The sequence below is a fragment of the Hemiscyllium ocellatum genome, chromosome 27 (genome assembly GCF_020745735.1).
Source record: "Hemiscyllium ocellatum isolate sHemOce1 chromosome 27, sHemOce1.pat.X.cur, whole genome shotgun sequence".
Lineage (NCBI taxonomy): Eukaryota > Metazoa > Chordata > Chondrichthyes > Orectolobiformes > Hemiscylliidae > Hemiscyllium > Hemiscyllium ocellatum.
In genome coordinates, this window is record NC_083427.1 from 5204287 (window position 1) to 5226582 (window position 22296).

Consider the following 22296-nt stretch of genomic DNA (forward strand, 5'->3'; position numbering starts at 1 on the left):
GAAGAGAAGAGAAACTCTTCAGGTTAGTTCAGAGCTTCCTCTTCCCCAGGTCTATTCTAGCAAGCAGTGTCTACCTGAGCTACATTTATACGGACTCACCAAACACTGAGCTGACCCCCGCCCCAAAGCCACCCACATCCTCCCCACCCAACCTCCCTTAAAAACCAGCGAGTGCACGCACTTCTAGGTAGCAATCATCCCTGGGGCTACTGTGCTCTTCAGGCACTTGTCAAACTCTGACAGGCCCCTCGAGGGATCTCAGCTCCACCTTCCTGCCTTTACCCCAGTAATCTGGGATTTCTCCTTCCTGATTAAAATCTGTCTCTCTCATCCTGGAATACCTGCAACCCCCCCTCCCTTGTCCTTACCAGCTTTCTGCTGTAAAGACTTGCACTCACTGACTCAGTGATTCATCCCCCGCCACCATCCACCGTCCCTCCCCCAACGATGTGATGTTATTAATGTCTCGGAACGTACTAAAGGGTCAATGCGGAAGGGACTCTACACTTAAAAGCAAAAGAACTTTAATGAAAAAAAAATCAAAAGGGAAAACAAAGTCACAGTCAGAATAATTGCTAGAAATATGACATATACAAATAAAGATATTTGGGAACACTGCTTATCACTTGTCAGCCTATATTTCCAATTCAAACAAATAATGCATCTCAGACACAATAAATCATCTTTAGTTACTTTAATTAGTAATATCAAATGTGCGGGAAGAATCATCTTCTCACTCTTCTGGGGAACAGGATGTCCAGTGGCGAGTTCAGAACCTCTCCTCCCCAGGTCTGTTCGAACAAGCTGTGACCAAGTGACATTTCTACAGACTCCACTCGCTCAGGGATCAGCTTGGACTGAATGACACAACTTACATTTCTACAGAGATCTTCATGTAGTAAAGTGTCCTAGGGGTTCCACAGATTCCAGAGGACATATCAGGTCAGGTTACTAAAATCTTAGATAAGGACGTGGGTGTTAAGGAATGCAAAAAAGGAGGAAAGTGAATAGAAAAGGTGGACATCCCAGATCTTGGGCTCCATGTAGCTGACAGTATCGCTATGAATGGTGGAGTACTTAAAATTGGGATGAAAGGCATTCGATAATGGCTCTTCATCTATGTGGCCCAAATCGGAATGTTAGGACCAGTTTGACCTGGTCCCAGAGAAACACTATTCCATGGACAAATATCCTGTCAAATGGGTGTTTATTGGTGTGACAAAAAGTGAGGACCAGGTGAGTCCTTGGTGCTCATAACAAAGAAAACCCAGTACAGAACAGCAACAGGCCATTCTGCTCACCAAACCTGTGCCGACTCATGATGCCTTCCGAAAGTACAAACCTGTTGCCTCTCCACAGTCTATATCTGTCTATTTCCTGCCTTTTCAGATGTCAGTCAAAATGTCAATCATGGAGACTGACTTGTAAAAAGTTCAAATACTCCAGGTTTCAGTGATACAGTCAGAATGTACTTGCAGATTATTTTTTAAAAGAAAACAGAAATCAGGAATTCTACTTCTTGTATGCAGAACAGTCTTTTTCAAGGAGGCTCTATTTTATCCTGGTTCTCAGTGATTTTTCACCTCCCTGAATCATGCAATGGTCTGCACATTCACTGTTATCCTGTTTTCCTCAAATCAAGGCTGCTACACCTTGTTCTCATTCCTTCCACTGACATCTCGGTGTGAGCTTTCACAAACAGTTCCACATTTATGTTAACTTTGACCTGCAGGAAGTTTTTGCAAACTTGACAAACTCCCAGGATGCCTGACCTTCGTACTGTTCCTGTACAGTTCCTTATTTTATAAGTTTTCCCGCTCGAAGATACAAAGGTGCATTGCTGATGAAGTTAAGTGGAAACAGCCAAGCATCAAGTTAAATAGTGATTTCCATCCTTTTAGTGACCTCATAAATCTTCCAGCAAGCCAAAAGGCTCTGGTGGTGCAGAGGAACTGTCCCTACCTTGGAACCAGAAGATCAGAGTTGAAATTCTGCTGGTGTGTTAGGATGTGCCCAAACAGGTTGATCAAAAAAAACAATTACCAATTTTACAGCATGAAACCAGTGAAAGAGCGAGCAGGGCCTCAGAACGTGAGAATGGACAAAGATCCCAAACTCTTGGCGTGTCACTATTTAAAAGGGAAACTTTATCAAGCCCCAATTTCTCGCACAAACCTTCCCTGTTACTTTCACCTGGTATGTCCTGCGTGGAGGTAGAGGTTGGCTGCTCAAATCCGTGATCCAATGCTTATGGTCTGCACTCCCTGGCTTTCAGAGACTGTGAGGACTAAAGACTGCTCCAACTGGTACCGGTGTGGGGACTGGACACAGCAAGTAGTGAACTGTGTGGTATGTCACAGGGTGGAGGCACGGCCTGGGATTGGGGGCTGAAAGAGGAGAAGTGGGACTACACGGAGTGAAGTTCACACTTCCCTGTATCCTTTTAGCCAGCATGCCTCTCCCGCACCAGCATCACATTATTGCTCCTGCTCTGCTACAGACCCAGCATGGTGGACACCAGCTGGAACCATGGGAGTGTATTTGGGAGATGTTCCATCCATCCAGCAGAACAAACCCACACCTTCAGTCCTGAATTTAATTAACTGCAGCAATGACCCCCAATCCAAGCCCTGCAGAGTGCCAACTCGCCGGTGCCTCATTCAGTCAGATTAGCGTTTGAAGCCAGTCTCACAGCAAGAACACTTGGATGGTTCCTTCTCAACGCAAAAACATTGATGTGGCATCAGGTCACAGGACATCTTAAAGCATTTCCCACAGACTAGGCTTTTCAAGAGTCTCTCGTCAGTGTGAACTCCCGGGTGTCTCAGCAAAGTCTGCTTGCTTTTAAAACTCCTCTCACATTGAGAACATTTATAAAAGTGTCTCACAACATCAGGAAGGTCCTTGTGTGACCACAGGTTGCATAGACAAGGCAGGCCCTCAGAGCAGCTAAACGGTCATTCCCCAGTGTGAAGTTGCTGGTGTTTGTGCAGGTGACCTGATCTCTTGTACCCAGTCCCACAGCGGGAGCACCTGAATGGTTTCTCCTCAGTGTGAATGCGTTGATGGCACATGAGGTCTCCGGCACTTTTATAGCACTTCCCACAGTCTGGGCATTTAAAAGGTCTCTCGTCACTGTGAACCCGCTGGTGTGTGAGCAGATGGGTTGACTGAGTAAACCCCTTCCCACACGCTGAGCAGATGAATGGTCTCTTCTTGGCATGAGTCAGCTGATGGAGCTCGAGCCCGTTGTCAGTTTTGAAACTCTTCTTACAACTTGAACACGTAAATGGTCTCTGCTTGGTGTGAACTTGCTGGTGTTTCAGCAGGTGAGATGACCGAGGGAATCCTATCCCACACGTGTTGCAGGTGAATGGCCTCTCCCCAGTGTGAACCCGCCGGTGTCTGCTCAGGTTCGATGAGCACTTGAAGCGCATCTCACAGTCAGAGCAGCTGAACGGTCTCTCGCTGGTGTGGACAGTCTTATGACACATCAGTAACCTCGCACTTTTAAACTGCTTCCCACACTCTGTGCATTTAAATGGCCTCTCGTCAGAGTGAACTTGCTGATGTATCCCCAGTTTGGATGAGGCAGTGAACCCCTTTCCACACACTGAGCAGGTGAATGGTTTCTCCCCGGTGTGGTTGCGTTGGTGAACTTGCAGTTCAGACTGGCATCTGAATCTCTTCCCACAGTCCTCACATTCCAATGGTTTCTCCATGATGTGGCTGCTATTGTGATTCCAAAGGTTGGATGATTGGGTGGAGACTCACACACAGAAAACACACGTACAGTTTATCCCTGCTGTGATCAGTGTGAGAGCTTTTTGCAGTCTGTGTAACCATTTCAAACTTTGACCCAAGTCAGTTCATCGGAACATACTGTGTCGATAGTGTCTGTCTGTCTCTGTGCTTTTCCAGTTAAACCCGATGCTTGACATCTTTCTTGCAGACGGAATATACAAACATTTCTCCTTTCGCACCCAAAGGCCAATGAGATTCAAATCCATCTCTGACGGAAATCCTTCCCATCAAATATCCTGGAAAAGGAATTGACAAATTTCATTACTGTTAGAAATGGATAGAAATTCAGAGAATTCCAGTTTCTATAGATCACCGTTCTTTCCCATGTCACCCCAAAGCCATAAATCCCTAGGCCCACACTCCCTCCCTTTTCCTCCTCCCTGTGCTGAAATCCCAGTGAAGTGCTGGATAGATTCTTGATCACTGGAAGGATCAAGTGTTGTGGCAAAATTGCAGGGAAGTGGATAAGAGGATTGTCAGGTCAGCCCGGATTCTATTTGAATGGCAGAGGATTCTTGAGGGGTCAAACAGCAGTTTGAACCTGTTACCATCTGATATTGTCGAATGTTTTCCCAATCCTTTTGACCAATTCATACAGCCAGAGATAGTGAAATAATTCACTTCAGTCATGATTGAAACATTAATCTAAAAGACCCTGACGAACCACAGAACAGCAGATGTCACCCTGTTCACCAAAACGGACTGCGAACAGAGTTTCTGAACAAATGTGAAAGGAGTTTCACCAAACCTCCCTACTTAGTTTTGGGTTCCCTACCTTCTGAATGCAATGGTGACTTCATGGTTTACTGAGATGGAAGCTAAAAATATTCATAAAGTATTGAAGGAGACTGGACTCATTCAGAGAATGGCTAATAAAGCAGGTACCATTCTGGGCATTAGAAGTTGAGATACAAAGTTCAGGTGCATCAATGTGACATTAAACCTCATAAACAAACACAAGTTCAGTCACAGCGAGAGTATCCAAATCTGGGCACTTCCCTTTATGAGAGATAGGCCAATATTGGAGATACTGAAAACAAGAAACACTGCAGGTCACAGTGGGTCAGACTCCATCCTTAGCAAGCTAATGTTTCAAATCGAGACAACTCTATCTTGATTGTTACATGAAGTCCTTTGTCCTCAGCACACCAACTGACCACCCCCACCCGCGGCCACCCCGCACCCCCTGTGTTGCATAAACGCTGTCTCTTTCCATAATTCACGTCAGCTCTGATGAAAAATCTTCTTGAGGCCAATGAGATTCAAATCCTTCCGTGATGGAAATCTGACCCTTCCAATATCCCTGGAAGGAAATGCGAGATTCAAGGTGAACTCCAATCCTGTTACTTACCAAGTTTGAGACTCCAGGATCCGTAATTCAAACACCTTATTCAGAACTAGAAGCCGAGCAGATTCTCTGTCCTCGACAGCACATTGGACTGACCCATCAATCACAATAAACATGCAACTCCTGTGGGTCCCCAGTCACTTCCACAAGGTCAGCTGATGGATGGATCCTTGGCTATCCTCAGCTTGATCTCCGGGGTCTCCAGTCCCATCCGTCCCTTTACATCAGTATTCCCTCACTTTTCTACACTGTAGTGACCCAGCTCTAGCTGCAGGCTGTCCTGGTGTTATCTCTGCGAGCTGTTGGCAGGAAGTAAGGAAAAATTGGCTCGAATTTCTCTAATCTGTGACTTACACGGACAGAACTATCTGCCTCCCAGCAGTTACTTTACTTCAGTCATGTTCTCATTGAAGCTGTCTCCTGGCTGCTGTCAGTTCTGTTATTTCTGACTGTTTCACAATTATAGATCTAAACATCAGATCAGAGTCTAATCCATTCATTCATTCATTCAGTCGGATTGAGGTTTCTCTTGTGGCGAATGATCAGTTTCGCATTTCCAATGAGATGAGTCTGTGCAATGGAATGTCTTATCAGTGTTGCCACGGCAACCTGTCTGCAGGGAAGAGCCTGTTTTGAGTTTCAAACTCAGGATAATCTTCTCCTTCCAGTAGTACTCATCCTGTCAGAACAGTTCACCTCAATGTCTCTCAGCCACGTGAGAGAGACAATTTTATTTTAAAAACACACGAGTGGTTTATGTGAGGAATGGACTTCCAAAGAAAGTGGTGGACGCGGTTACAGTTACAATGTCTAAAAGACATTTTGATAAGTACATGAATAAGAAATGTTGGGAGGGATATGGGCCAAGAGCAGACAGGTGGGATGTTTAGTCTGGGATTATGCTCGACATGGACTGGTTAGGCCGAAGGGTCTATTTCCGTGCTGTATGATTCCACAAAACCTTTTAATTGAAAGGACAAGTTTAAACTGGTGAGCCTGTTCTTCCTTTTAAATGAACTTGTTCATCACTAGTGAGGCTGTCCTCAGAATACTGAGCCAGGGTTTTAACATTTTACAACAGCAATGATGTCAGGGCCTTGCGGTGGGTGAAGCCAAGACTCACTCAGATATCACCTCTGATCACAGGCCACAACACAACACCTTCACCACACCGACTACAGCAGTTCAGGAAGGCAAACCCTTCTCCACAGTTAGGGTTGCAGTGCTATGAGATTTCAATTTTCCAAACATGGACTGGGAATGCCATTTTGTTAATTGGTTGGATGGAAAGAAATCTGTTAAGTGTGGGCAAGAAAATTTTCTTATTCAGTATGTGGATGTACATCAGAATCAAGTACAGATGGAAACAGACCCTTCAGTCCAATTTGTTCATGCTGACCAGATATCCCAAATAGATATAGTATCATTAGCCAGCACTTGGCCCATATCCCTCTCACCCCTCCCTATTCACGCACCCATCCAGATGTCTTTTACATGCTGTAATCATACCAGCCTCCACCACTTCCTCTGGCCGCTCATTCCATACACGTACCACCCACTTCGCGAAAAGGCTGCCCCTCAGGACCTTTTTAATTCGTTCCCCTCTCACCCTACTCCTTGACTCAATGCACTGACCAAAGGAAAGCATACCAAACGCATTCTTCACTATCCTATCTACCTGCGACTCCGCTTTCAAGGAACTATGAATCTACGCTCCAAGCTCTCTTGGTTCAGCAACACTCCCCAGGACCTTATCATTAAGTGTCTAAATCCTGGTGTGATTTGCCTTTCCAAAATGCAGCACCTCACATTTATCTAAATTAAACACCATCAGCTACTCCTTGGCCTACTGGCCCATCTGATCAGAACCTGTTGTACTCAGGACATAAATTATTTTTGCTGTCCACTACACCTCCAATTTTGGTGTCACCTGCAAACCTATTAACTGTACCTCCTATGTTCACATCCAAATCATTTTTATAAAATGATGAAAATCAGTGAACCCAGCACCAATCCTGTGACCAGCACACCACTGGTCACAGGCCTCCTGTCTGATAAACAACCCTCCACCACCACCCTCTATCTTCTACAGAGCTAGTTCTGTATCCAGATGGCTAGTTCTCCCTGTATTCCATATGATCTAACCTTGCTAATCAGTCTCCCATGGGGAACCTTGTCGAACGCCTTAATGACATCCATATAGATCACATCTACTGCTCTGCCTTCATCGATCCTGTTTATTACTCTTCAGAAAACTCAATCAAATTAGTGAGACATGACCTCCCACACACAAAGCCATGTTAACTATCCCTAATCAGTCCTTGCCTTTCCAAATACACGTCAATCCTGTCTCTCAGGATCCAACAACTTGCCCACCACTGATACCAGGCCCACCGGTCTATGGTTCCTGGCTCTTCCTTACCGCCCTTCTTAAACAGTGACACCATATTAGCCAACCTCCGGTCTTCGGGCACTTCACCTGTGACCACCGATGATATAAATATCTCAGCAAGGGGCTCAGCAATCACTTCTCTAACTTCCCACAGAGTTCTAGGATGCACTTGATCATGTCCCAGGGACTTATCCACCTTTATGTGTTTTCAGTCATCCAGCACCTCCTTCTCTGTAATAGGGACATTTTTCAAAATGTTGCTAACCAGTTCCCCACATTCTCTATACACGTCTCCACAAGAAACACTACTGCAAGATACTAATTTCGTATCTCCCCCGTCTCCTGCTGTTCCACACATAGGTGGCCTTTGGTGATCTTTAAAGGGGCCTCAGACTCCCCCGAGCCACCCTTTTCTCTTTAATCTGACTGTAGCATCACTGACGATGTTAAGGTGACCTCTCAAATTATGTTTCAGTTACAAATAAAAAGTCCCAGCCTCTCCTTATAAACACAAACCCTCCAATTCCAGCAACATCCTGGGAAATCTCTTCTGAACCCTCCTCAGCTTAATAACATCCTTTCTATAACAGGGAGAGCAGAACTGGACACAGTACTCCTGTAGAAGGAATCTAAAAGGGAACATAAAAAAGTGTGCAGCTAAGCAAGTGGACAAGTTATGTGCTAACCGCACACAGCTCCAGTTAAGGGAGAACACAGAAAGTTCTTAATCACACACAACTGATGTTTCAAGACCTTAAGGCAGTTGGCCTATTAAGGGAATAAATGTTGTTAACGCTTAAAATCAAGATGTTAGAATCAGAATGCCTCCTGTGGAAACAGGCCGTTTGGCCCAACAAGTCCACACCGACCCTCCAAACAATAACCCACCCAGACCCATTCCCCTACATTTACCCCTGACTAATGCACTTACGCTACACATCCCTGATCACTATTGAGAAAGTCTGTAGCTTTAAAGCTTGTCCTTAAACACTTAGACTAAATGTCTTGCTGAATTATAGAACACATTTGCTGCACACGAGAAAATAAACAGGCCAGGCAAGGAGGGGTCAGGCCACAAAAGAGGGAGCCCAGGATGTGCAGAAGATAAAAACATCTGTTCTCACCAAGTGATAACAGGATGCTCTAAGGCAATGAAGAACATTCACCTTAACATCAATGAATCTGAGTAAACAGGACACCGAGTGATAACATTCATGGATGTTCACTTGTGAAATTAATGACAGTGTTTGATCACTTTGGAATCATGTCAAAAGCATTGTAATTAACGGCCATGTGCTATCAATTATAATGGATTCTTCTTCAGCCAGTCGATATTTAGATTAGATTGACTGTAGGAATCGGAAGGAATCCACAATTCGGTGTGGAAACAGGCCCTTTGGACCAATCAGTCCACACTGACCCTCTGAAGAGTAACCCACCCAGACCTATTTCCCTCTGGCGAATGCACCTAACACTATGGGCAATTTAGCATGGCCAATTCACCTGAGCTGCACATCTTTGGACTGTGAGAGGAAACTGGAGCACTTGGAGCAAACCCACGCAGTCTTGGGGAGAATGTGCAAACTCCACACTGACAGTCACCAAAGGCTGGAACTGAACCTGGGATTCTGGTGCTGAGGCAGCAGTGCTAACCAATGAACCACTGTGCCGCCCCTAGTTCTTTGTGCTTACTTGCTATGGATTGAAGGTTTTGAATTTAATTGAATTTTGGGACTTTATAATGATTTTGAGTAGCCATCGCTGATTATGAAATGCAAACTCTGTAAAAGGAAATATTGATGAAGCTTTAACTTACTTGTTGTTCTTACAGGCCATGACTGCCCCACTGTTAACTCTAACTCGTCAGATCCTATGGCTTATTTGAATTTGAATCACAACCCTGAAAAGAAAGCATGTTGAATTTGAGACTAATGAGTTATTTAAAATACAACCTTACGGTAACGTTTCACCCTCAGGTACTTAATGATTCTGTTCTGAAGATAAAAAGCTAGAGTCTGCTCCGAGCTTAAATCATAATCTAAACCGAACATTGAAGAGATTCTGACACAATCTGTCAGGAAGCCATGTTATGGTCAAAGTTTGCCCTCTTCGCTAAGTGTTTCCTGTGCAAGATGACCTTACGACCTCTCCCATCTAGCTTAGGCTGGTACCACTTTACGATAGGGACTTACCTCACCAACAGGGGCCTGACTCGGCTGCATTTGTTTGTCCTGCCTGAGGGATGGCTAAGGGCCTGTAGGAGTATTCAGTTAAGCGCACTGTCAATTAATTTATCTTCCTTACAAGTTATTGCCTTTCCACCGTCCGTCTAATAAAGAACATGCAGTGTTTTTGTAAAATTCTGTACAACAGAAGCCTGATTGTGATAGAAGAGGGGACAGCCTGTGAGAGCTCTTAAAGGAAGAGATGGTACCCTACTCTCCTCAGCTTTTAGAATCTTAGCTAGCCTGCTTATGTTGTAATGGTGATGCCATTAGTAAATGAAGGGAAAGACTAAAATTAAACTAAACTGTCTGTCAGAGTTTTTTATTCCAGACGACCAAAGAGTACGATCTCCGGAATGAACCAAGTGAGGCTGACAGGTCGAGTCCATTTGGGATTCCTTTGGCCATCTCAAGTCTGTACTTTAACACTATGGGGCAATTTATCATGGCCAATCCACCCTAACCTGCCCATCTTTGGACTGTGGGAGAAAACCGGAGCACCCGGAGGAAACCCACGCAGACCCGGGGATAATGTGCAAACTCCACGCAGACAGCCGCCTGAGGCTGGAATCGAACCTGGGACCCTGGCTGTGAGGCAGCAGTGCTAACCACTGAGCCACCGTGCCGTCCTCATGTCTGACATCTCTATGTATTTTCTTTACACAGAGAATGGTGGGTGCATGACTTGCACTACCAGCGATGATAGTAGAGTCAGAGACATTTGGGACACTTAAGCAATTCTTGTCTCGGCACATCGAAGATAGTACAATGAAGGATCTTATAGTAGCATAAGAGGCCAGCACAACATAAGAGGACTGAAGCGCCTGTAGTGTTCTATGTTCCTCAATTTCCCTCTGACTATTGGGAGGTCATCATTGTCACGATGATCATTCGGTTTTTTTCATATCTAATTTCAATCAAAACATTTTCACTGGACATATTTTCAAAAATATCTTGTCTAGTTGCAGCTGTGATGTTTTCCTTAATGAAAAATGCCACTTTCCTTCTGTTTTGCCTCTCTTTCTACCCTTCCTATAGAATCTGAAATCTGGAACACTGAGCTGCCAGTCTCACCCATCCCTCAGCCAAGTTTTTGTCATAGCTATGATCTCCCAATCCCATGATCCCAAACATGCCCCGAGTTCATCAGCTTTACCTGTAAGACCGCTTGCACTTAGAGTTTAATTCTACAGAGTTACTTCATTCTCTGACTAGGCCTTAGCTTCCTTCTGTAATTACCGGTGTTCTTTCCATACTCAAAACCATCCTCCCCTGTCTTTGTATATACTCTGCTAATTACGATCCCTCCAACCCTTCTCTCTAATAGTTTGCAGTCTCCCTTCATAGAATTAGCTAATGTTCCTGCTCCAAACATTGTCCCTTTCCAGTACCAGTGAAACCCATCCTTTTTGAACAGGTCTTGTCTGCCCCAGAAAAGTGCCAGATGATCTAAGAATCTGAATCTCTGAACATGACATCTCCAACTCTGCAGCCTCTGATTTAATCTCCTTTAATCTTTTATTCTTTGCCTCATTTGAATTTGGCATTGGAAGTAAACCAGCAATTACTACTTTTTTGACCTTCTACTTAACCTCTTATAGACCATAGAAAAGTACAGCACAGAACAGGCCCTCTGGCCCGCGATGTTGTGTCGAGGATTAATCCTAATATAAAATAAAATAACCTAACCTACACACTCCTCAATTCACGGCTGTCCATGTGCATGCCCAGCAGTCGCTTAAATGTCTCCAATGACTCTGCTTCCACCACCACCGTAGGCAATGCATTCCATGCATTCCCAACTCTCTGCGTAAAGAACCTACCTGACTCTCCTCTATACGTTTTTCCAAACATCTTAAAACTATGACCCATTGTGCCAATCAGTCCTGCCCTGGGGGAAAGTCTCTGGCTAGTGACTCTACCCATGCCTCTCATTACCTTGTATACCTCGATCAGGTCTCCTCTCTCCCTCCTTCTGTCCAGAGAGAAATGTCCGAGCTTAGTCCACCTCTCCTCATAAGACAAGCGCTCCAGTCCTGGTAAACCTTCTTTGCACCCTCTCCAAAGCCTCTGTATCTTTCCTTTATAAGGTCGACCAGAACTGGACGCAATATTCCAAGTGTGGTCTCACCAGAGACTTGTAGAGCTGCAGTAAAACCTCGTAGCTCTTAAACTCGATCCCCCTATTAATGAAAGCCAAAATACCATATGCTTTCTTAGCAACCCTATCTAATTGGGTGGCAACTTAGAGGGATCTATGCACTTGAACACCAAGATGAACATTATATTCATTTTGTAAAGCCTAAATCTTTTCCTTAACTACGTCATTCCTAGAAATGTGTACAATAAAAACTCAAACCTTGTGAACAATAACTCCTGGTTTCTCACTCTCCCTTCGAACAATACTTTCAAAGGTTTTGAGATGTCTGTAACCCTGGCACTAGGAAAGCAACATATTGTCCGAGATTCACACTCACTGCCACACAGTCTCCTGTCTGTGCTGTTGATGGGACAGTCCCCTATAACAATTATTCTTCTAAATTTTGTCAAAACCTGCCAAACATAAGATTCATTTGAGGTGCCCAAGATCTGACTGTCTCTTCTGTTTTGTTCTAAGAGACTACCCTTTTCAACAGTACCCCAAACGGAGTATGTGTTTGAGAGAGGAATAGCCACAGGAGACTTCTGAACTAGCTTCTTACTTTTCCTGACAGTCATCCATCTATCTGACTGACTGTGCTGTGAAATTACTTCGCTAACTCTACTAGCCATCTAACTTTGTCTCTTACGTATCCTCAATGTCATTAAGACTAAAAAGAAGCAGCTTACAACTGCACCCTCTATGTAAAACAAAACTACATTTCTTTACCTGAAAAAAAGAGTCCAAGCATGCAAAAAAAAAATAAAATATTGCACATTCAAATCTGAAACAAAATCAACCACATAGATGGACAGTCAAATTACAAAAAAAAAGACTGCTCAAGGGGCCCAGCAGACAGCTTTCAATTTTTGATTTAAAATAACTCACTTCTGAACCATCCACATTCAGGCCTCTGCAAAAGCTCCATAAATACAACTCTGTTGATTTAAAACAAAACTCTCCTTTGTGATTTAAAACAAACATTAATGATTTTAGTTACAGAGATCGTGGATGCACCAGTAACAATCTTCCAAGTATTATAGAGTCTTGGAGATGTACAGCATGGAAACAGATCCTTCGGTCTAACCTGTCCATGCCGACCAGATATCCCAACCTCATCTGGTCCCACCTGCCAGCACCTGCCCATATCCCTCTAAACCCTTCTTATTCATATACCCATCCAAATGCCTCTTAAATGTTGCAATTGCACCATCCTCCACCACTTCCTCTGGCAGCTCATTCCATACACACACCACTCTCTTTGTGAAAAAGTTGCCCCATAGGTCTCTTTTATTTCTTTCCCCTCTCACACTAAACCTATGCCCTCTAATTCCGGACTCCCCCACCCCAGGTAAAGGACTTTGTCCATTTATCCTCTCGATGCTCTTCATGGTTTTCTACACATATAGAACATAGAACATAGAACATAGAACATAGAAAAATACAGTGCAGTACAGGCCTTTCGGCCCTCGATGTTCTGCCGATCCAAGCCCACCTAACCTAAACTAGCCCACTATCCTCCATATGCCTATCCAATGCCCGTTTAAATGCCCATAAAGAGGGAGAGTCCACCACTGTTACTGGCAGGGCATTCCATGAACTCATGACTCGCTGAGTAAAGAATCTACCCCTAACATCTGTCCTATACCAACCTCCCCTTAATTTAAAGCTATGCCCCCTCGTAAAATCTGACTCCATACGTGGAAAAAGGTTCTCATGGTCAACCCTATCTAAACCCTTAATCATCTTGTACACCTCTATCAAGTCACCCCTAAACCTTATTTTCTCCAATGAAAACAGCCCCAAGTGCCTCAGCCTTTCCTCATACGATCTTCCTACCATACCAGGCAACATCCTGGTAAACCTCCTCTGCACCCGTTCCAGTGCCTCCACATCCTTCCTATAGTATGGCGACCAAAACTGCACACAATACTCCAGATGCGGCCGCACCAGAGTCTTATACAACTGCAACATGACCTCACGACTCCGGAACTCAATTCCTCTACCAATAAAAGCCAGTACACCATATGCCTTCTTCACAGCACTATTTACCTGGGTGGCAACTTTCAGAGATCTGTGTACATGGACACCAAGATCCCTCTGCTCATCCACACTCCCAAGTATCCGACCATTAGCCCAGTATTCCATCCTCTTGTTACTCTTACCAAAAAGTGAATCACTTCACACTTAGCGACATTGAACTCCATTTGCCACCTTTCTGCCCAGCTCTGCAGCTTATCTATATCCCGCTGTAACCTGCCACATCCTTCCTCACTGTCAACAACTCCACCGACTTTCGTATTATCCGCAAACTTGCTCACCCAACCTTCTAGCCCCTCCTCCAGGTCATTGATAAAAATGATAAACAGCAATGGTCCCAAAACAGATCCTTGCGGATCACCGCTGGTAACTGCACTCCAAGATGAACCTTTACCATCAACTACTACCCTCTGTCTCCTTCCAGCCAGCCAATTCCTAATCCAAACCTCCAACTCCCCCCTCAATGCCATACCTCCGTATTTTTTGCAGTAGCCGACCATGGGGAACCTTATCGAACGCCTTACTATCTGGTTACAGCAAACGCCTTACTAACTTATATAACTGCTTAGCAAAAAAGCTATCCATGACTGTGCCTCTCCAAAAGGTCTGTTACCGTAACTCATTTCAATCGAAAGGTACCTACGAAACTCATTTGGAAAAAGAGGTTTTTTTTTACTATAAAAGAACTAACAATGAATCAGAATAAAAATATTATACTACTAAAATGTAAGGTCCCAGGGAGTGTTGCTGAACAAAGAGACCTTGGAGTGCAGGTTCATAGCTCCTTGACAGTGGAGTCACAGGTAGATAGGATAGTGAAGATGGCAATTGGTATGCTTTCCTTTATTGGTCAGAGTATTGAGTATAGGAGTTAAGAGGTCATGTTGCGGCTGTACAGGACATTGGTTAGGCCACTGTTGGAATATTCTGATCAATTCTGGTCTCCTTCCCATCAGAAGGATGTTGTGAAACTTGAAAGGGTTCAGAAAAGATTTACAAGGATGTTGCCAGGGTTGGAGGATTTGAGCTATAGAGAGAGGCTGAATAGGCTGGGGCTGTTTTCCCTGGAGTAACAGAGGCTGAGGTGTGACCTTACAGAGGTTTGCAAAGTTATGAGGGGCATGGGTAAATAGGCAATTGCGGTCTGGGGAGTCCAAAACTAGGGGGCATTGGTTTAGGGTGAGAGGGGAAAGATATAAAAGAGACCTACAGGACAACCTTTTCACACAGAGGGTGGTACATGTATGGAATGAGCTGCCAGAGGAAATGGTGGAGGCTGGTACAATTGCAACACTGAATGGGTATATGAATAGGAAGGGTTTGGAGGGATATGGGCCGGGTGCTGGCAGGCGGGACTAGATTAGGTTGGGATATCTGGTCGGCATGGATGGGTTGGACCGAAGGTTCTGTTTCCGTGCTGTACATCTCTATGATTCTAACAGCTGTTAGAAATCTAGAAATAAGCCGGATCTCAGGAGCAGCTGCAAGATCCATGGTAGTCTCATCCACAAAATGTTTTACATTATTTTGTTCCACCAAGCATAATTTCCGTGGTACAGTGGCTCAGTGGTTAGCACTGCTGCCTCACAGCATCAGGGACCTGGGTTCAATTCCTGCCTTGGCCAATTGTCTGTGTGGAGTTTGCACACTCTTCCAGTATCTGTGTGGGTCTCCTCTGAGTGCTCCGGTTTCCACCAGCTATCCAAAAGATGTGCAGGTCAGGTGAATTGGCCGTGCTAAATAACCCATAGTGTTAGGTGCATTAGTCAGGGTTTAAATATAGGGGAGTGGAATTGGTAGGTTACTCTTCAGAGGGGCAGTGTGGATTTGTTGGGCCAAAGGGCCTGTTTCCACATTGTAAGGAATTGAATCTAGTCTAAATTAGTGACACTGTGCTAATTATAGCAAAAATAAGCCAGTATTGAGACAGAGAAAGTTGGACAATGACAGAGAGGTGATCAGGGAGTTCAGAGGTAAGACAAATAGACATGGATTCAGGTCCACCACAAAGGTGTAACACCAGCTCCGTAGGCAGGACCCCCTCAGCACGAGCACTGAAACCTTCAACTTGTTGATGAACGGTGGGAATTACTCATCTGTAAAACAATTTCAACTTTTAACTTGAAGATCTCATACAGCCGATAGCTAGAAAGATATCAGAAGTATTGAAGACAGATTTAACTCTGAAGAAGATACCAGGGACACAGGACATCTGGAGCTGTGCAAACCAGAGACAATCACACATTGAGAAGAATGGAAGAGTCCCTGAGAAGGGGTAGAGGAGATTTACCACAATGGTTTGAGTGAGAGATTTGATGGAGTTGTGTGATTGGTTTAGATATGGCAGTTTAAAAAAACATTGAAGTTCCTATTGGCTGATAATAAAATGTTGAACTAACAGTTTTCTTTGGCATGTGGTCAGCAGCAGAAATGGCTTGTGACAGTTTAAGAGCATGCTGGGAATTTCAGACAAGCTAGATTGAACTCTGACCTCAAGTAAGCTGCAGCAGAATGTGTTGTGATCTTAAGTTTCCTGTGTTGACCAAATCAAGTGCTGAAAGTTTTTTCAAACATTAAAATTGACAAGTCGCCAGGCCCGGACCAGATTTGTCCTCGGCTGCTTTGGGAAACAAGAAATGTAATTGCTTCGCCACTTGCAAAGATCTTTTCATCCTCGCTCTCCGCTGGAGTCGTACCTGAGGACTGGAAAGAGGCAAATGTAATTCCTCTCTTCAAGAAAGGGAATAGGGAAATCCCCGGCAATTACAGACCGGTAAGTCTCACGTCTGTCATCTGCAAGGTGTTAGAAGGGATTCTGAGGGATAAGGATAGCATGGCTTGATTAAATGCAGTCAACACGGCTTTGTGAGGGGAGGTCATGCCTCACAAACCTTATCGAGTTCTTTGAGGATGTTACTAGAAAAGTTGGTGAGGGTCGAGCTGTGGATGTGGTGTATATGGACTTCAGCAAGGCATTTGGTAAGGTTCCCCATGGTAGGCTCATTCAGAAGGTCAGGAGGAATGCGATTCAGGGGAACATAGCTGTCTGGATACAGAATTGGCTGGCCAACAGAAGACAACGAGTGGTAGTAGAAGGAAAATATTCTGCCTGGAAGTCTGTGGTGAGTGGTGTTTCACAGGGCTCTGTCCTTGGGCCTCTACTGTTTGTAATTTTTATTAATGACTTGGATGAGGGGATTGAAGGATGGGTCGGCAAGTTTGCAGATGACACAAAGGTTGGAGGTGTCGTTGACAGTATAGAGGGCTGTTGTAGGCTGCAGTGGGACATTGACAGGATGCAGAGATGGGCTGAGAGGTGGTAGATGGTGTTCAACCTGGATAAATGCAAGGTGATGCATTTTGGAAGGTCGAATTTGAAAGCTGAGTACAGGATTAAGGATAGGATTCTCGGCAGTATGGAGGAACAGAGGGATCTTGGTGTGCAGATACATAGATCCCTTAAAATGGTCACCCAAGTGGACAGGATTGTTAAGAAAGCATATGGTGTTTTGGCTTTCATTAACAGGGGGATTGAGTTCAAGAGCCGTGAGATCTTGTTGCAGCTCTATAAAACTTTGGTTAGACCGCACTTGGAATACTGCGCCCAGTTCTGGTCGCCCTATTATAAGAAAGATGTGGATGCTTTGGAGAGGGTTCAGAGGAGGTTTACCAGGATGCTGCCTGGACTGGAGGGTTTATCTTATGAGGAGAGGTTGACTGAGCTCGGACTTTTTTCATTGGAGAAAAGGAGGAGGAGAGGGGACCTAATTGAAGTACAAGATAGTGAGAGGCATAGATAGAGTTGATATCCAGAGACTATTTCCCAGGGCAGAAATGGCTAACACGAGGGGGTCATAGTGTTAAGCTGGTTGGAGGAAGGTATAGAGGGGATGTCAGAGGCGGGTTCTTTACACAGAGTTGTGAGAGCATGGAATGCGTTGCCAGCAGCAGTTGCGGGGGCAGGGTCATTGGGGACATTTAAGAGACTCCTGGACATGCATATGGTCACAGAAATTTGAGGGTGCATACATGAGGAGCAATGGTTGACACAACATCGTGGGCTGAAGGGCCTGTTCTGTGCTGGACTGTTCTATGTCCTAAGGGTCGTAAGGTGTCTGGACCTACTGCTACCTGACATGCCGCATAGAATGTCACATGGCTCAGTGTAAATATTTGTAAAAAGTTCAAAATCACACGACGCTGGGTCATAATCCAACTATAACCTCGTGATGTGTGTTTTTTTCAGTTTGTCCACCCCAGCCCAACACCAGCTCCTTCAAAATCATAAACATTTGCAAGTTCTTTCCCAGTAAATTTCTTTGGATGGGATTGAAAAATTGGTGATTAGGCTTTTATCAGTTCCTTGGCTGAGTGCCCAAGGCCTATTCGACAGCAGCACATTTGCACACAAGTCAACACAGTAAGGAAACACTCCCTCAGAAGGAGAAGTTTCCAGATCCACTCTGGAAAAGCAATGCCATGAAGTCCTCTTCGTAAAACAAGGAATCGTGAGGGGAGATCGACATTGGCCACTTCGCTTGAATTTGATTCAAGCCAAAATTTAGCCACTCAAAGTAAGAGTCAAGGTGATAAGTGAATTAAAGTTAAAGCTAAGATAAAGTGATGTTCAATGAAATGAGTTAGATGAAATAAGTAACTGGCGCAATGAGTGTTTAATATCGAGTATTAGTACCGAATAAATGTATTGAGTGAGTTCCCTGCCTTTTATCTGTTACATTAGGGAAGAATAGCTGGACAAAAAAGGTTTGAGATCTCCTTTTCGGGCAACAGACAGAATCTGCAGCTGAGAGGTTATGCAGTGAATATAGTGGCCAGAACCTGAGTACTTACATTCAAAGGTGGATAATATCCCTGATTTTGATTAAATCCAGTGATGAGATGCTTTGGTCGGAGTTTCCAGTCTGCGAGCCCACGTTTTAATCCCCTCACAAACAAATTTGTCACATCCACGATTTGCAGAAAGCATTTCTTAGGCGCTGCGCTGCCCAGGTTCCTGGTCCGGGGGGGGGGGGAATCCTTGCCCCTAACAAAGATGGCGAAGGTCGTTTCCTTATTCTCCTCCACTCCTTACTTGTCAAGTGTCCAGAGCCAAGGGACAAACTCCCTGTCCATTGCCAGGGTGCAGCTCCAGCCTCAGTTGCTTCCTGTGATAGTGTGTTGGGGAAGCAAGAGCTAAAAGTTCTTTTTTTTTGCTGTTGCTGAAATAACGATGTACCATAAATGTTGAAATGTGTGCCTTTGATGTTCTTGCTGAAACGCCCCTCCACTCATGCCTCAGGCTGCTTCCTCTATTCAGTGGAGCCTTGTTAACCGCATTGCTTATCTGCTCATGACTCGTGAAAACTATGGGATGTGGCAACACTTGTGTCATGTGGGGTTGAGAGGTGTGTACATTAGTCGCGCACCTCAGGGCTATAAATTGTACTGTTTTTATTCCATCCACGCTAGTGCTGACTCTGGACATCTCGCAGGCTAAGCTAAAATAAATAGTTTAACGAAACTCTTGTGTGCTCCGGAAGTCGACACCAGTTAACCTCACAGCTAAAATCCCTCATTCCTGAACTATTCTAGCAGATCTCTGCTGCCCCGTCACTCTCAGAGTTCCCTCAATCACAATGTGCAGTGATCTCCGGTTTGCTCAGATCCTGACGCTCTGTTTGTATGGGATTCTGAAGTTGAAAATAGTGAAATTATTGGGTCTTTTGACTGGGAATTTCGAGTCTTTTAGTGTTCTGCCCTGCTACCCTGTGAAAGGTTCTGTGGATCTAAAACAGGTATCTCCTTTTTATTTGAACCCATTTCCACACAGCACTCTTTCACTACTACTGTGCTCCCTCTGCAATAAATTGATACTTAGAATCATAGTAATGTAGAATACCGAAACAGACCCTTCGGTCCAACTTGTCCGTGCTGACCAGATATCCCAACCCAATCTAGTCCCACTTGCCAGCTTCTTTAGCTGACTGTCCAGAAGAGGGAAGTGCCATTGACCATTCCTGACCGGACGCTGTACATTTAGAAGCGTTAACTTGCCAAAGTATCATTCAGAGTCAGGAATTGTTCTTGCTACTTTTCTCATCTGTTTTTGATATTATTTCAACCATCAAATTCTGCACCCTGTTTATTTCTCTGGAAGCAATTCTTCATATTGTGAAACATTTAACACTGCCTCTCTTCCACTACAGATATCAGCAAATATTACCAATCCATCATGAGTTGTGAATAGAATGACATTTCACCTTCCTGTGCTGCTGCAGTCCATGTGGTAAAGGTGCTCCCATAATGCTGTGCAGAAAGTACTTACCAAGTAAGTTGGGATGAAGAGTGATATTTGTCCCAAAAAATATTTGTCATTTTCACATTTTTAACATAATAGAACATAGACCGTTACAGCGCAGTACAGGCCCTTCACACCTCGAAGTTGCGCTGATCTGTGGAACCAATCTGAAGCCCATCTATCCTACACTATTCCTTCTTCCTCCCTTGTTTAGCCAATGCCCATTTAAATGCCCTTAAAGTTGACGAGTCTACTACTGTTGCAGGCAGAGTGTACCACACCACTACTGCTAAGGAAACTACTTCTGATATCTGTCCTATATCTAACACCCCCCCCCCCCCAATTTAAAGCTATGTTCCCTCATGCTAGTCATCACCATCCAAGGAAAATGGCTCCACCCTGTCTAACCCACTGTTTATCTTATGTGTCTCAATTAAGTCACCTCTCAACTGACTCCTCTGCAACAAAAGCAGCCTCAAGTCGCTCAGCCTTTCCTGATACGACCTTCCCTCCATACCTGGCAACATCCTAGTAAATCTCCTCTGCATCCTTTCCAAAGCTTGTATATACTTCCTATAATGCAGTGACCAGAACTTCAGAACTGCACACAATACTCCAAGTACAGCCACACCAGAATTTTGTACAGCTGTAGCATTATCTCGTGGCTCTAAAACTCAATCCCTCTTCCAATAAATCTAACACAGTGTGTGTCTTCTTAACCCTATCAAACTGGGTGGCAACTTTCAGGGATCTACGTACATGAACACGCAATCACGAATGATGATATTACTGAGGTCAAAAGTGTATGGCAAAATCTGCCAGTTTCAATGAAACGAGGACCATCTCAGTTCTCCTAAGGGTGGCACAGTAGCTCAACGGTTTGCACTGTTTCCTCACATCGACAAGGACCTGGGTTCGATTCTAACCTTGGGCGACTGTCTGTGTGGTGTTTGCACATTCTCCCCGTGTCTGTGTGGGTTTCCTCTGGATGCTCCGGTTTACCCCCACAATCCCAAGATGAATTGGCCATGCTAAAATTGCCCACAGTTTTCAGGGATGCACAGGTTAGCGGCATTAGTCAGGGGTAAATATAGCATAACAGTGTAGGGGAATGCGTCTGGGTGGGTTCCCCTTCGGAGGGTCGGAGTGGATATGTTGGGCTGAAGGGCCTATTTCCACACTGTAGGGATTCTATGATTCCATGAATTGACTGCTGATTAGTAGCAAGGAGAAAGCAAGGACTGCAGATGCTGGAGATCAGAACCGAAAATGTGTTGCTGGAAAAGCGCAGCAGGTCAGGCAGCATCCAAGGTGTGGGAGAATCGACATTTCGGGCATGAGCCCTTCTTCAGGAATGAGAAAAGAGTGCCAAGCAGGCTAAGATAAAAGGTAGGGAGGAGGGACTTGGGGGAGGGGCGTTGGGAATGCAATAGATGGAAGGAGGTTAGGGTGAGGGTGAGGGTGATAGGCTGGAGTGGGGGTGGGGGTGGAGAGGTCAGGAAGAAGATTGCAGGTTAGGAAGGTGGTGCTGAGTTCGAAGGTTGGGACTGAGACAAGGTGGGGGGGAGGGGAAATGAGGAAACTGGAGAAATCTGAGTTCATCCCTTGTGGTTGGATGCTTCCTAGGTGGAAGATGAGGCACTCTTCCTCCAGCCGTCGTGTTGCTATGGTCTGGCGATGGAGGAGTCCAAGGACCTGTATATCCTTGGTGGAGTGGGAGGGGGAGTTGAAGTGTTCAACTCCCCCTCCCACTCCACCAAGGACATGCAGGTCCTTGGACTCCTCCATCGCCAGACCATAATAACATGACGGTTGGAGGAAGAGCGCCTCATCTTCTGCCTAGGAAGCATCCAACCACAAGGGATGAACTCAGATTTCTCCAGTTTCCTCATTTCCCCTCCCCCCCACCTTGTCTCAGTCCCAACCTTCGAACTCAGCACCACCTTCCTAACCTGCAATCTTCTTCCTGACCTCTCTGTCCCCGCCCCCACTCGGGCCTATCACCCTCACTTTAACCTCCTTCCACCTATCGCATTCCCAACGCCCCTC

At 44.9% G+C, this 22296-nt stretch overlaps 1 protein-coding gene across 2 annotated transcripts; it reads right to left on the reverse strand.

Moving 5' to 3' along the window:
- Positions 1 to 595: 595 nt before the first annotated feature.
- Positions 596 to 19265, reverse strand: LOC132828717 (gastrula zinc finger protein XlCGF7.1-like). Of its 2 annotated transcripts, XM_060845817.1 has the most exons (3): positions 18801 to 19265; positions 9361 to 9444; positions 596 to 4040 (listed from the first exon to the last, which is right to left on the reverse strand). In XM_060845817.1, exon 3 carries the CDS (start codon positions 3720 to 3722, stop codon positions 2958 to 2960), a length of 765 nt encoding a protein of 254 aa, XP_060701800.1. In that variant the 5' UTR covers positions 3723 to 4040; positions 9361 to 9444; positions 18801 to 19265; the 3' UTR covers positions 596 to 2957. The 2 variants fall into 2 exon arrangements, with proteins under 2 accessions (XP_060701800.1, XP_060701802.1); XM_060845819.1 differs by lacking the exon at positions 9361 to 9444.
- Positions 19266 to 22296: the final 3031 nt, after the last annotated feature.